Consider the following 14715-nt stretch of genomic DNA (forward strand, 5'->3'; position numbering starts at 1 on the left):
GGCCAGGATGGGGGCTGGAGGGGAGGGAGGCGGCGGACGGGCCGTGCAGGGCCCGTTCGCCAGGCAGGATGGGGGCTGGAGGGGGGGAAGCCGGCGGGCGGAGCCTATCGGCTCCGTTCGCCGCTGGGCTGAAAGCGGCCCTTAGTCTATGTGGGGAAGATGGCCGCTCAGAAGACGCTGGCTCCGATGACTGGCTCCCTCCCCTCCCAGCCACCCAGCCAATGGCAGGGCAGGTTGGCTGAGGGAGCCAATCATTGGAGGCAGCTCTTCTGAGTGGCATATTTTCCGCCCATACACTAACGGGGCGCATTTTAGAATTCTGGCACCCAAAACTCCTTTATAATAAAGGAGAGATAACACTGGCTCAAGATTAAAGGGAATTTCAGCCTCACATAAAATTATATCTATGACCATTTTTCCAGCAGTAGCTAGCTTGATTACAGTTCTATCACATGTAGAAGAAGGTAGTATTATCCTTGCCACAGAACCAGCAACTACTCTATTTTAGGTAGTGTGTTAGCCAAGAAGTGCCACTGGTAAACTATCTTAATAATATTGTCTCTCATTGCCAAAGCAACTGAGAAGGTGGAGCATCAAAGATCACACCATGTCTAGATTTTGCTATGTGAAGATTGATATCCATGTAGGATACTTTATGAAGCTTTGCAAGGTGTGAGAAATAGGGAGTTATACACATAAAATGGAGACATTTCCATAGCTTCTTGCAAACTTTAGGGTTTCAAATTCCTGAAATGAAATATTTTGGCACTAGAGCAGGAAGGTTAGTATCCTATAATGAAGCCTACAGAAAACGCTCTGTTCATCTAAGCTGTACAGTTATGACACACGCTTACAAGTCCCCTGCAACCATGCAATATTAAACCAAACAACAACAGGGAACACAGTGTACAGTCTACAAGATCATATATAAAACATCGTGCTAAAATTATATACAATGTATTATGTTTGTAAGTACAGTTACAAAATTATATAGAATGTCAAAGATTGTATAACAAAATTAATAACATTTGCAAAATTATTCAACAAGTATTAAGAACATAAGAGACGCCAATATTGGATCAGGCCAAAGGCCCATCCAGCCCAACACTCTGTATCACACAGTGGCCAGAAATACCAGTGCCATCAGGAGGTCCACCAGTGGTCCAGGACATTAGAAGCCCTCCCACTGTTGACCCCCCCAAGCACCAAGAAGACAGAGCATCACTTGCCCCAGAGTCCCTATCTATAACTTGTGGCTAATAGCCACTGATGGACCTATGCTCCATATGCTTATCTAATTCCCTTTTGAAGCCGTCCATGCTTGTAGCCGCCACCACTTCCTGTGGCAGTGAATTCCAAGTGTTAATCACTCTTTGGATGAAGAAGTACTTCCTTTTATCCGTTCTAACCCAACCGCTCAGCAATTTCATGGAGTGCCCACGAGTTCTTGTATTGTGAGAAAGGGAGAAAAGTACCTCTTTCTCTATGAGCTCTTTCCCATGCATAATCTTATAAACCTCAATCATGTCACCCCTCAGTCGTCGTTTCTCCAAGCTAAAGAGCCCTAAGTGGTTTAACCTTTCCTCATAGAGAAAGTGTTCCCACCCTTTTATCATTTGAGTTGCCCTTTCCTGCACTTTTTCCAAAGCTATAATATTCTTTTTAAGGTGTGGTGACCAGAACTGCACACAGTATTCCAAATGAGGTTGCACCATTGATTTATATAGGGGCATTATGATATTGGCTGATCTGTTTTCAATACCCTTCCTAATAATCCCCAGCATAGCATTGGCCTTCTTTATTGCAGTCACACACTGTCTCGACATTTTCAGTGAGTTATCTACTACAACTCCAAGATCTCTCTCTTGATCAGTCTCTGCCAGTTCAGACCCCATCAATGTGTATTTATATTTAGGATTTTTGGCTCCAATGTGCATCACCTTGCACTTGGCCACATTGAACCCCATTTGCCATGTTGACGCCCACTTGCCCATCTTTGACAGATCCCTTTGGAGTGCCTCACAATCCTCACTGGTTTTCACCACCCTGAACAACTTTGTATCATCCGCAAATTTAGCCACTTCACTGCTTACTCCCAACTCCAAATCATTAATGAACAAGTTAAAAAGCAGTGGACCAAGTACTGATCCCTGTGGTACCCCACTGCTTACCCCCCTCCACTGGGAGAACTGCCCATTTATACTCACTCTCTGTTTTCTATTAATTAGCCAGTTTTTGATCCATAAAAGGACTTGTCCTTTTATCCCATGATTTTTGAGCTTGCTTAGGAGCCTTTGATGAGGAACTTTATCAAAAGCTTTCTGGAAGTCAAGGTAAATAATATCTATTGGATCCCCCTTGTCCACATGTTTGTTCACCCCCTCAAAGAACACTAACAGGTTAGTGAGACAAGATCTTCCCTTACAGAACCCATGCTGAGTCTGCCTCAATAGGTTTTGTTCATCTATGTGCCTACTAATTCTTTCCTTAATAATGGTTTCCACCAATTTACCCGGTATCGAAGTCAGACTGACTGGCCTGTAATTTCCCGGATCTCCTCTGGAACCCTTTTTAAAGATGGGAGTGACATTAGCTACCTTCCAGTCCTCAGGAATGGAGGCAGATTTTAAGGAAAGATTACATATTTTTGTAAGAAGAGCCACAAGTTCACATTTGAGTTCTTTCAGAACTCTCGGATGTATGCCCTCTGGGCCTGGTGATTTATCAGTTTTTAAGTTGTCTATCAGTTTTAGGACCTCCTCTCTCGTCACCTCAATCTGACTCAGGTCTTTCAACACCCTTCCTGAAATCAGCGGTTCTGGAGTGGGCAAGCACCTCTCATCTTCCACAGTGAAGACAGAGGAAAAAAATGCATTTAGCTTCTCAGCCATTTCCCTATCATCCTTCAGTATTCCTTTTACCCCTTGGTCATCCAAGGGCCCCACTGCCTCCCTAGCTGGTTTCCTGCTTCTAATGTATTTGAAGAAAGTTTTATTGTTGGTTTTTATGTTTTTTGCTATATGCTCCTCATATTCCCTTTTTGCCTGCCTGACCACAGACTTGCATTTTATTTGCATTTTTGTCATTTATACTATCACCATTATGTGAGGAAACATACTCAGTCTCATAGAGTATACAAAGAAATGTTAACTTCAAAATAAGGCACAGGTAGCCATGGGTAGCAGTTCTACTTCTTTTGAAGTTAACATTTGAATCTTTGTATACTACATATGATTATGTTTCCTTTCATAATGGTGATAGTATACAGGACAAAAATGAATGCTTGTTGAATAATCTTACAAATGTTATTAATTGTGTTACACAACCTTTGACATTCAGTATAATTGTATAATTGTGTAACTGTACTTAGAAACATAATACCTTGTATATAATTTTAGCACAATGTTTTGTATATGTTCTTGTATACCATGCAATATTATGCACACAGATGAAAAGTACACTCTACCGGTGGCTTTCAAGATTTCCATACCCTCAAATACATATGACAGCAATATATGAAAATATTTAATAAACACAAAGATTTTGGCTCAAAATAAACAGGCAAATTATATATTACTTGAAAAAAGATTCCGCAACTGAAGACGTCCAAAGGAAAATGTGTTGTCTTTCACTACACTCCTAAAAATGTCAGTGGAACATTCCATAAGAGGCCATAAGATTACGTTTTATTCTCCATTACGGTGCAAAACAACCAATTAGAAATTAACATCAATTTTCTGTGGGGGAAAAAAAAGATTTCCATACCCAGGATCCACGGGACAGCAAGCATGTGACATCTTAGTCACACAAGGCAGGAGCCAGAGTTTTGACTTTACCAGTGTCAAGGCCAGGATAATGGGGAACAGACTAAATAGCACATTCCTAAAGAGAATTAACACCCTTTTAACTAAATCCAGTTATGAATAATCCAAGGGTCAGAGTCATGCACGAATCCTCTGTAACACTAGTCTACTTTTACTGCCTTACTTCTCCTCTCAGTGTGTGCACAAAAAGAAGCAGGATGCACCGAGCACTTGTTCTCAATACATGAGCAACATTCATGTCTTTCCCAAAAAGCAGCTTAAAAAATAAGAAAGAGTGGATCGATGACCCAGCATGAATGGCTTTGTGATCTACCTGAGGGTATGGCCCATGAGCTGAAGAGGACTGATTGATTTAGATTACAACTGGAAAACAAGCAGAACAACGGTTTGCATGGAGAGCAAGTAACTCAGGCAAATGAGCCACGCCCAGGGCTATTTTTGGGCAGGAACACACAGGAACAGAGTTCCGGCTGGCTCCCAAGTTGGCCACACCCAGAAGGAACTCATTAGCATAATAGGCCACACCCAACAGCAGAAACTCATTAGGATTGGCTACATTAGGGGTGTGTGGCCTAACATGCAAAGGAGTTCCAGCTACAAAAAAGCCCTGGGTTTTAACAACAAACAAGGTAAACAGAATAACAAGCAAAAGGTGGGTGTGGCTGGATAACCACACTTCTGGTAACATGGGGGTGCGGCCTAATGTGCTAATGAGCTGTGCTGTCAGGGGTGTAGCCTAATATGCTAATGAGTTTCTGCTGTTGGGTGTGGCCTGTTATGCTAATGAGTTCCTGCTGGGCTTTTTCTACAAAAAGAGCCCTGGCGCCCACGCCACATACTCAAGTCACACATAGCATGAACAAGGAATTATGTTTGTAGGAAACAAGTTCTGGCTTCTCCTCTTCACTGCCCATCCTCTGTCTTTAATGCTCTCCTTTCCAACATGCTTGTGTGGAATGGAGCAAATGCAAGTGTCACAAGCAAACAAGTGCTATTGCTCCAGTCTAGCCATTGGGAAGCCCCTGGGCACAGCAATTTCGAGTTTTGGACAGGTGTGCAAGCCCATGCTTCCAGGCAAAATTAGAAGAAAAATATTTTATAAACACAACTTTTACCATCAGGCTCATATAATTCCCCTAAAAAAATTTACTTCTTAGATGACTGGTTGCGACAGTCACATCACTTTGAATAACTGTTGGCATACAAAGAAAGAGCAAACAGTATTAGTTTGTTTTCAGGTTATTTCTTAGAAATACTACTGAATATGAAATGCAGAAAGGTATAACCAAGAATAAATTTATTTAACCAAATTAAGCCAAAGTGAGCAAGATATTGTTGTTTTATAGAAACAAATGACAACAGAAACCACAGTCCAGGAACAAGTTAGGTCAGTGGATGTATTTTTTTTTTTTAGTTAAGGAGTAAAGCTTTCCAGCCTCCAATACCTGGTTAGAAGTCTGATACAGGAGGGACTCAGAGCAAATGGACTTAGATAACAGTGGGCTGGATCCAAGGGTACCTTGCATAGAAGGTGATTTTTGACTCATGAAGGGGATTCTTCATCCACTCTTTAAAATTCGAGAGCACCTTTGGACTCAGCCTCATGATTTGAAACCAGCCCCATTTTTCCTCATTAGAATAATGGATGAATTACCCCTAAAACTATCCAGGGGTATACCAATATGGAACACAAGTTCATATAATGAATATTTTCTTGTACACCAATACAATTTCCCTATGCTTCCTTTCATCTTGGGTTTAATCTCTTATACATTTCTACCAGGCACAAGTGTTTTTTTCTGAATAACCTTAGAAGCCATTAAGCTAGTTTTGGCCTTTGAATTTACATACCTTCATTGATCTGACAGTGAAAAGTACACACAGCTTCCCATCTCTAACCATCAGCGGCACAAGAACAGAGGCTTTTGCTAATGGTAAATGAGAAAATCTGTCTCCAACATCAAATTTCCTTAATTGCTGCTTAGCTTTTTCTTTCAAACTCATTCTAGAATAAGCAAAGAAAAGAAAAAAAGAGAAAAAAGAACATTTCATAAAACACAGAATTTTCACTCTAGGGCTATGGTCAATTTGCATAAAATGAATATGAAACTTAAGCTTACAAACAAATCTGTTCATTTTCTCACAGAGAGAAATATTGTACACAGATATGTCTACACAGGCCTACAATCTTCTCCTGAAGGCAAATAAAGCTATAATACTTGAACCTTATCACAAACCTCGATGGCAATGTAATAACAAAGACTTGTTAGGCCTATATGCGTGTACGAACTGAGCTTGTACAAAAAGCAATCAGGGGGGAAAAAGACAAAAACAGAATGGTTATAACCAGTATGGTGTATTTGTTTCTTATACCTTACAGCAATTCCTAAATTACACATAATAGTGCAGTTTAATAACAAAGCATTTTCTGTAGCCTCACCAAAGGACATATAGATAAGAAGTTGTAATTTTGCTCTGATTCAGTTAAGACAGAACATTTCACAAAGGAAAGGAGCAACAATTGTATAACACATCACTATGAAAGCTTCCATTATTCATTGCTGAAGGGTTTGCTCTACCTTCCTGAAATCATTTACTGTCAAAGCCTGATCTCCACTAATTTAAAAACAAAGAAGCAATATTCTCTTCCTAAAAAATCAATTTACAAATTTATCAGACTTGAGAAAATGGGACTGAATCTATAACAACAAGCTAGCCATGGGGGGTGGGGGGTGATAGTACAGAAATTTACCAGGGATAAGTGTCAGAAAAAATCAGGATGGTTCCTCATAAACAGGGACAGCTGGAGGATATGAGAATAACTAGATTCACTCCAGCGCTGAAAGGAATGCCAGTGAAATATTCTATGATCAACAGCTAGGATCCCAGTTCTGTAGTATTTTTGTATATGGAGGAACTAGCATATAAGCCTAACAAGTCTTGTGTTACGTATATGTGTAATAATTCCTTCTTTTTTTTGTATAAAGATTTTATTAACTCCCCTAAAAAGGGGAGGAGTTTCGCTTAAAAAGAAAAATAGGGAAGGTATATAGTGGGACGAAGAAAAAGCTGAGTGATCTATTAACTGTTAGATTAAACTGTTAGTAATGTCCAATCATCAAAGGCTTCTTCTGCGTGTTGTCAAACATCTTTTTTCCATTCCAGTTACTTTCTGTATTAGTATGTTAGTAATGTTCCTTTGAATTTCTGTTAAAAAGTTTCTTCAGGGCACATTCAAAACCGCTTCTTTTACGTGCTGGTTACTTTTCCACTCTCAGTGACGGGAGGGGCTTCCTCTGTTTTTTCTCTCCCTCCGGCTTCTTCCCCTCCTCCTTCGGGTCGCTGTTAACTCTTTCAGTTCCTGTCCTATAAGTCGTCTTCCTTTCATGCCATGCCCGGAGATCTCCAGCTTTGAGAATGGTATTAATTTCAATTTCGCTTTTATCGCTCCCAATCTCTTCGCTGGATTCTCCTCTTCAATTGTTGACTTTTATAAGCGCTCATGAGGCACTTTTTCGCTGTCACAATTCAAACTTTTCTTTTCCTTCACAATCCCCGTTGGATTCATAGCTATACACAGTCCAAATATTAAACGGCCGGCACTCACGTTGACACAAACGCCCAGACGGAAGTCCCTCCCTTCTCCTCCGCTTGTCTTTACCCAGCTCCGACATCTTGTTTTTTTATTTTTAGTAAAGTTTTTAAAATGCGCTCCAGGGAAACAAAACCTCTTGCTTATTTTCAAGTACATCAAAGGAAAACATCACTATTCGCTCAGTCCATTCCCCCCCCTCTTTTCTTTTTTTTTCTTTCTCGCTTATAGAGGATTAACCTCCTCATTTTCCGCTGAAGGGGGGGGGGGAACGTTCGACCGAAAGAGAGACTCCCCCCTGGAACGCCCTAAAGCGCCCCGGATCCGAGCTCCTCTCATCTGAGGGGCTCGTTCGGGTCTCCGCTTGCGCGGATTCCCTCCTCCACCGCGGGCGGGCAAGGCGCCCTCGGGAGCGACCCGAGGATGCATCTGCCTTTCGCGGGAGCCAGACCGGAAGCTATGTGTAATAATTCCTTACCGTGTCAACGTATAACACGGAGGAGGAGGAGGAGAAGAAGAAGAAAAAGAAGAAGAAGAAGGACAACGAAGATGAAGAATCAACCAAAAGAGTTTAATGGGCTTTTGGCTATACAAATAAACATTTTTCTTGATCAAAACTTGACACCCCCCCCCCAACTTAAACACCTTTTCCTGGGGTTCATTGGGGAACCCTCGACTAGTCAGTTTCTGACAGAAGGGCGGGAAGCACAGCCTTACCTATAACTGTAATAGCAGTTAGGTATGTATAAATCAATAATTACAGGTAAGGGGGAAAGCAGTGTTAGCCTACTGCAGATATCACAAAAGACAGTCTTGCAGTACCTTAAAGGTTAATGGATTGATTGTAGTAGAAGTTTTTGTTAGGTGGTAGTGAAAGCACTGCCAAGTTGCAGCTGACATATGGCAACCCTGCAGGGTTTTCAAGGCAGGAGACATTCAGAGGTGGTTTGCCATTGTCTGCCTCTGAGTAGTGACCCTGGACTTTCTTGACCCTGCTTAGCTTGACTTCTGAGATCTTATAAGACTGAGCTAGCCAGAGTCATCCAAGTCAGGGCAATATGCATTAAGTGACTCCTCAGTCAGAATATACATTAAGTATACACACACGTACATGGATATACAAGGGAAAATGCACTATGTGGCCTTTGAACTCCACCTGAGACACACACTGTGATATTCGTTATAATAAGTAAGTGCCATCAAGTCACAACCGACTTATGGAGACCCCTCAAGGGGTTTGCAAGGCAAAAGGTGAGCAGAGGAGGTTTGCCTTTGCTTTCCTCTTTTCTTCCCAGGTGGTCTTCCATTTAAGTATTAACCATGGCCAGCCTTCCTTAGCTTCTGAACTCTGACAAGCTGAGGGCTATTCAGGCTGCTGACATTCCTATGCAAAGTTCAAAAGTATACAAGATAAGCACAGTGACCATTGTCATTAGCTGTAGTTGATGCTAATCTCTCAAATTACTCTAAACTGGTTTAACCCCAGTAATGGGTGAGAATCAACAGCCAGTTTCCAAAATGAGCATCATCACCTGCTAATCTCGGCAGATCGAAGTGCTGTTAAAGACACAGAACAAAAAAGGGGATAAAACAAGTTGGCCACCGTTATCAGCTGCCCATCTGCAAACAAGGAAATAAAGCAGCGAAATTTACAAGTGTCTCAGGAAGACAAAGAAAAGATTTTCCACTGCTTTGTGCTGTTTACTGCCCTGTTTTAAGTATGGTTACTGGAAAGTGGTACCAAACTGAATGGAATTCTGGCTTTAAAGTGCTGTGCAAGTTAAATTACAATAAAAACACTGTTTACTCAGAATATTTGTGGAAATGCTTTTGCATATATTGCTTATAACATATTTGAGGTATAGTGGGTAGGTGACCTGTTTTATTTCCACAGCTTTTATGAGCTGCTGGGCAAGCAGAAAATAAACAGGTGAAACAATAGGGACTGTTTCCCCTGCTAATTTTGTGAGAATCCAACAAGTGGAGGAGGCATATTAATTTATGCTTATGTTAGAAATCCCAGCATCTGTCAACCAGTTCTTCATCAGTTGGGGGGGGGGGGAATAAAAAAATAAGTTGCTTGTGGATTAACCCATTTATTAATTTATTTTAAATTGCTGAATTGGCAATAATAGCAGCAATTAGAGGGTTAGTTGCTTGTTTTGGAACAAAGTTATTAGTCATACAATCTAAATTATTCCTGGGGGCAGGCAGGGTTGCCAGTTCCAGTTTGGGAAATTCCTGGAGATTTGGGAGTACAGCCTAGAGAGGCCATGGTTTGAGGAGGGAAGTAACCTCGCCAGGGCATAATGCCATAGATTCCACACTCCAAAGCAGCTATTTTCTCTAGGGGAATTGATGTTTAAAATCTTGGGATTACTTGTACCTCCAGGAGATCTCCAGGCCCCAACTGGAGTCAGCAACCCTACTTGAGATTTATCAAATTCATATTGATAAATTGGTCTCTTTCTCCTGTGGGATTTCCAGCTTTTTTTCAGTCTGACTTGAGAAAGGTGGCCTATTAGGGATGCCATATCATGAGAGGGAGGGCAGCTCACCTCCAGACTACAAAGATTAGTTCCCCCGGAGAAAATGGAAGCTTTGGAGGGTGGACTCTCTGGCACTGTACCCCGCAAAGCTCTGGCATTGTACCCCGCAAAGGACCCTGTCCTCTCCAGGCTCCATCCCCAAATCTCTAGGAGTTTCCCAGCCTGGATCTGGCAACCATATCCCTCCATTCACTGCCGCTGGCCTGAGGGAACCTGGCAACCCTATGGCATCAGGCTTCCCAAGTACTTACCGTGATTCAGCAGGGGACACAGGCGTCCCTGCAGGATCATTCCTGCAGGGACAACAGACACGCCGCACCATGCTGTCGCCAGGAAGTGACGCCGGGCGACGCTCTGGCAATGGGGCTGGAAACTCAATGGTACCATCGAGTTTCCAGTCCCATTGCCAGAGCGTCGCCCAGTGTCACTTCCTGGCGACGTCATGGTGCGTTACAGGGAGGAATGGTCCAGCCCCTGCCGAATCACAGTAAGTACTTGGGAACCCTATATGGCGTATAATAACTGGTTGTGTGTTTTATTCTAAATTTCCATCTTGCAGCAGTGTTACAGGAACAGGAGTGAGAAAACATCCATGGACCACTAAAACAGCTTTAAGTTTTTCAGATTCGTAGCCCAACCCAAAAACGTGTGTACAAACAGGAGTAGTTCCATTGCACTCAATAGAAGGCCTATGAAATGGGCACAGGATCACAGACATGAAACCTCAATGAACCTCAATGAACTTACCCAAAGGTACACTCAACTGACTTCTACAGGACTGGTTTTCTAAAAAGCATCATTTACATTGCAATTCTAAACAAGTACCATTAAGTCTCAATGGACTCATTAGGACTTACTCTCCAATAAGTGTGCAGAGGATCACAGCTGCATAGCTAAACATGCTTATTCAGACTGCAGCCTTTTGCAGACATTTGTTAGACTTTAAATGGGTCTGACTTCTTAATAAACATGGCCTAACAGAGAGCAAACCTAAATAAGCTTATGCAAAAGTAAATCCTGTTGAACTGAATGCAGGGTTGGTTAGTAAAACGTAGACACTTAAGTCACATTGAGTTTAATGAGGTTTATTTGCTGATTAATGCAAAAGCTTAAGAATGTTCACTCAGATGTTGCTGATTGTATTGTAGTTGAAGTAATTGTACCATAAACTCAACCAGACATTTCAAGAGTTTGAAACAAATAGGAGTCCTGTGGTATCTCAGAGTCCCTTATGTGCCACAAGGCTCTAATTTCTAGTTATAAAAAATTATGCTACTTCTCCAAGCAATCTGCCTAACGCATCTTATAAAATAAAACATAAAGCAGTGACAGTTATTAATTAAAACAGGGAATTTAACAGCCCCTATTTAGAAAAAAATTACAGTTCAGAAGGGTAAACACATTAGACTGCTGCAAGAAAAACAAACAGGCGTTGTGGTACAATCTTTATTCCAGTATATATATTTTTGTAAACTAGAGCTCACTTCTTGTGATGCATTAAATGCATTCTGACTAGCGATAATAAACACACACACACACGTGCAAAATTATATGGTAACAAAAGGCTTTGTGGATTAGATGCCACTTCTTTAAATGCATTTTTGTCAAGGTGTCACAAGAATCCTGTTTGTTTATTTATTTATTATCTCAGGCTCACGTGGCTACCACCTTTCTAGAATTATGAAACTAAGGGAGTCTACTCAGAAACAAGTCTTATGGGCTTACTCCCAGGAAAGTATTTTTTAGGGCTGCAGTCTAAATGCTGCCTTAAAAATCCACTAAATGTGATGGTTACTGAGTTCTCGATAAGCGCGCTTAGAACTCCAATTTGAAATAAATTATTTAGAAAGAGCTGAGCACTGAAGAACGCCATATCCAACAAGCCACATTTAGGCGATTTTTCTTTTTTAAGAAGGCGGGTCCCCAAATATAAAGACTACCTATATTAAACGAAAGTGTTCTAATTCTCCCACAGGCAGCCTTTCTGTTAAAGTACGAGCCTCCTACAGCGTCCCTCCTCTTTCCTCCTCAAAGAGGAGAGGTGGGGAGACATGTCAATCACTATCCTTAAAGGGGCGGGACATTCCATCTACGGTACCTTTTTTGCTCGCTTTGAGGGTCCAGCGCAGCCGCCATTTTGAGGGGGGAAAGGCACAGAAGCCTATATTACCAGCACCCCCACTTTCTTGCACACCTCCCTTTCTTGCGACCCCCATTGGTCATTTGTTTATGATTGGCAGCTCTTTCTTCCTATCCTACATGTTCTCTTCGGAGAATGGGCGGAGTCGGAGTTTTGCCGATGTTACGTGTGTTCTCATTGGATAATGTTGAAAGGCAGACGCAGACGAACGAGTGGGATGCAAAGGAGGACGGAGGAGGTGGAGGAGGGAAATATGGGATGGGCGTGGTGTTTATTGGCTGAGAGCTGATAGCAGGTTTCCTTAGCGCCAATGACCTGGCGCACTTTTTATCGCTTTCTCTCCCGTAAATGCGGTTCGTTGCGTGGAAAGAGTAGTTTACACGATTGTTGTAAAGCGGAGGGTTGTTGCAGGAAGAAGCGCAGATAAATGGATAGGAAGGAGAGTTTCGATTTGTTATAAATTTACATCTAAATAAATACGAATGAGAGCGGGAGAGATTTTGGTCCCGAAGAGAAAGCCAGGGCTCTATATTCATTAAGAGTAACTAAAAATATTAGCTTTAAGAAGTGTTTGCTTTCTTTGCACAGACGCGAACTTTTTTCTAGTCTGCATCATAAAAAAGAACACTTGTCGGGAAAGAGCAAAGGTGTTTTTGTGCATGTCGTTTTTAAAAGGAGAATGACGGCTGCGGCTGTTCGCTGCACCCTTGCCTGGGACTCGGAGTCAGCGCTATCGAACGCAGTGATACTAATAAGTAAATCATCAGATTAACGGTCAAGAGAAACACGACAGAGGTGCTCACACGGTTAGGGATGGTGTGTGGGTTTTCCCCATGATCAGATCGCAGGGTTACTCATGTGAACCGGGCTCAGGTCAGACAAAAGAAAGTACTTCTTCACAGGGAGCTTTCTCTGGGAAGCTTATACCCCGAAAATCACGTCGGTATCTAAGGTGCTACTGGACTTGAATCTAACTGTTCTACTACAGACAAGCAAGGTTACCTTATGAAACCACCTGTTCACAGGGTGCACAATCAATGTGCAGTGTTTTCTGATCAGAAAGATGGTGTGACTGCGGGATTCTGGAGAAAGCAGGCTTTCTGTTGGGGGTGATAGGAGGCAGAGCTTACCATACTGTAAGGAGCTTCAAAGTCAGTTCCTGGGTCTTTCAAAGGGTGACACACTGTAAAGAACATATATCTACAGTTTCCCATGGTTGTTTCAATGAGGATTAGAAGTTTTATGTATTCAAATCTGGCATTTCTCTGATTCACTTATATATATTCCATATATCTGAGTGTTTTAGGCTAGCCAGGGATGCAAAATCCAACATTTCTGGCTACCGTCCTTGTCTATTAAAACAATCCACTATTTCCTGGTAATGTCTCAGGGTATCCTGGGATGTTACTTTGTTTGCAAGCAAGATGGGGAGTGAAAATAAATCTGTGCATTTCTCTTCCTCTGACTGTTTCCCCATTAGGTTTTCTTTTTCTTTTGTTAATTCAGTAGTGCCTGAGAACTACACACTCCAATCCCACCTACCCCATAAACCACAGTGAGGACCAAAATACCAGACAAGATTCTCAGATTTTAACCATGATTCCTGTCACTTAATCTCCTTTTAGCTCTTCATCCCACTGTCATGGTCAAACAAACTTTAACCTTAGTTTCATTCATACAGCATAGTGACTACACATGTATATTCCCCACCAACAGAGGGATAGTGTCATGCATGTGATCAAATGGACTTTGCTTATTTGCTGCTTGCTTAATTGAATTTCAGAGTGCAGTGGAAAACATGTATGACTTTCATCAAAAAACCAAAACAAGGCAGTAAAGGACAAGCCTAAATCTCTCCTATTTATTTTAGAGCGTAGAACATTTTAAATATGGTTTCCATTAAAAAAAGGATGGAGGGCAAAGATTAAGATCAGGGGGGTTTAAAAATACTTAACTTTTACTGGATTGTGCCCTATATGTCAGAATCCTGTAGCTATAGGATCCAGTACCCCCCACCATGAACCATTCTAGTCCAACTTTTATGATAACCTATTTTTATATGTGCAAAGATTTTCCTCAAGTTACATTTAACAATGAAATCTGCAATCTGAGGCGATAGGGTTTGCAAATCACCTCTCTCATTTATTGTTTCTATGAATGATGAGTCCATGCTTCAACAGTGCTGTTTTTTGTCAGTAATCAGTTCCACAGCACCTTTTTATCATTAATGAGTTCCTTATATATACAAACCCTTTAAATTGTCAGTAGTAGCACTTCTGTCTTCTCAGTATTATGATCCAATTTATTACCTCACTTCCACTCCAAAACTGCCTTGGACAGAAGTCCCCAACCTTTTTGAGTCTTTAGGCATTTTTGACATCATAAAACAGTTTCTGCAGGAGGTGGAGCCACCCCCCCCCCAGGAAACCCAAGCTCAAGGGAGGAGTAATTTAAAAAAAACCACAAAGAAAAAGAGCTGTGTGAGAAAATAAAGCCAACACTGCAGGGGCAGTTGCCACTGCAACAATGTCATTTTAATCTGCACAATCCAACAAATCTCCAATGGCCAATCAGAAGCCATACTAGTCAAGACTCGGAGCCCCACCCACT

At 41.6% G+C, this 14715-nt stretch overlaps 1 protein-coding gene across 1 annotated transcript in view; it reads right to left on the reverse strand.

Annotated features, from left to right (window-relative positions):
- Nucleotides 1-12106, reverse strand: part of NUDT7 (nudix hydrolase 7) — a 16607-nt gene extending 4501 nt beyond the window's left edge. Inside the window, exons 1-2 of the mRNA XM_015409965.1 lie at nt 12064-12106; nt 5676-5829 (exon numbers count right to left, since the gene is read on the reverse strand). Of these exons, the coding sequence (XP_015265451.1) occupies nt 5676-5829; nt 12064-12101 (192 nt within the window). The 5' untranslated portion in view covers nt 12102-12106. The remainder of the gene's footprint in view (nt 1-5675; nt 5830-12063) is intronic.
- Nucleotides 12107-14715: the final 2609 nt, after the last annotated feature.

Source organism: Gekko japonicus, unplaced genomic scaffold, assembly GCF_001447785.1.
Source record: "Gekko japonicus isolate JY-2015 unplaced genomic scaffold, Gekko_japonicus_V1.1 scaffold95, whole genome shotgun sequence".
Lineage (NCBI taxonomy): Eukaryota > Metazoa > Chordata > Lepidosauria > Squamata > Gekkonidae > Gekko > Gekko japonicus.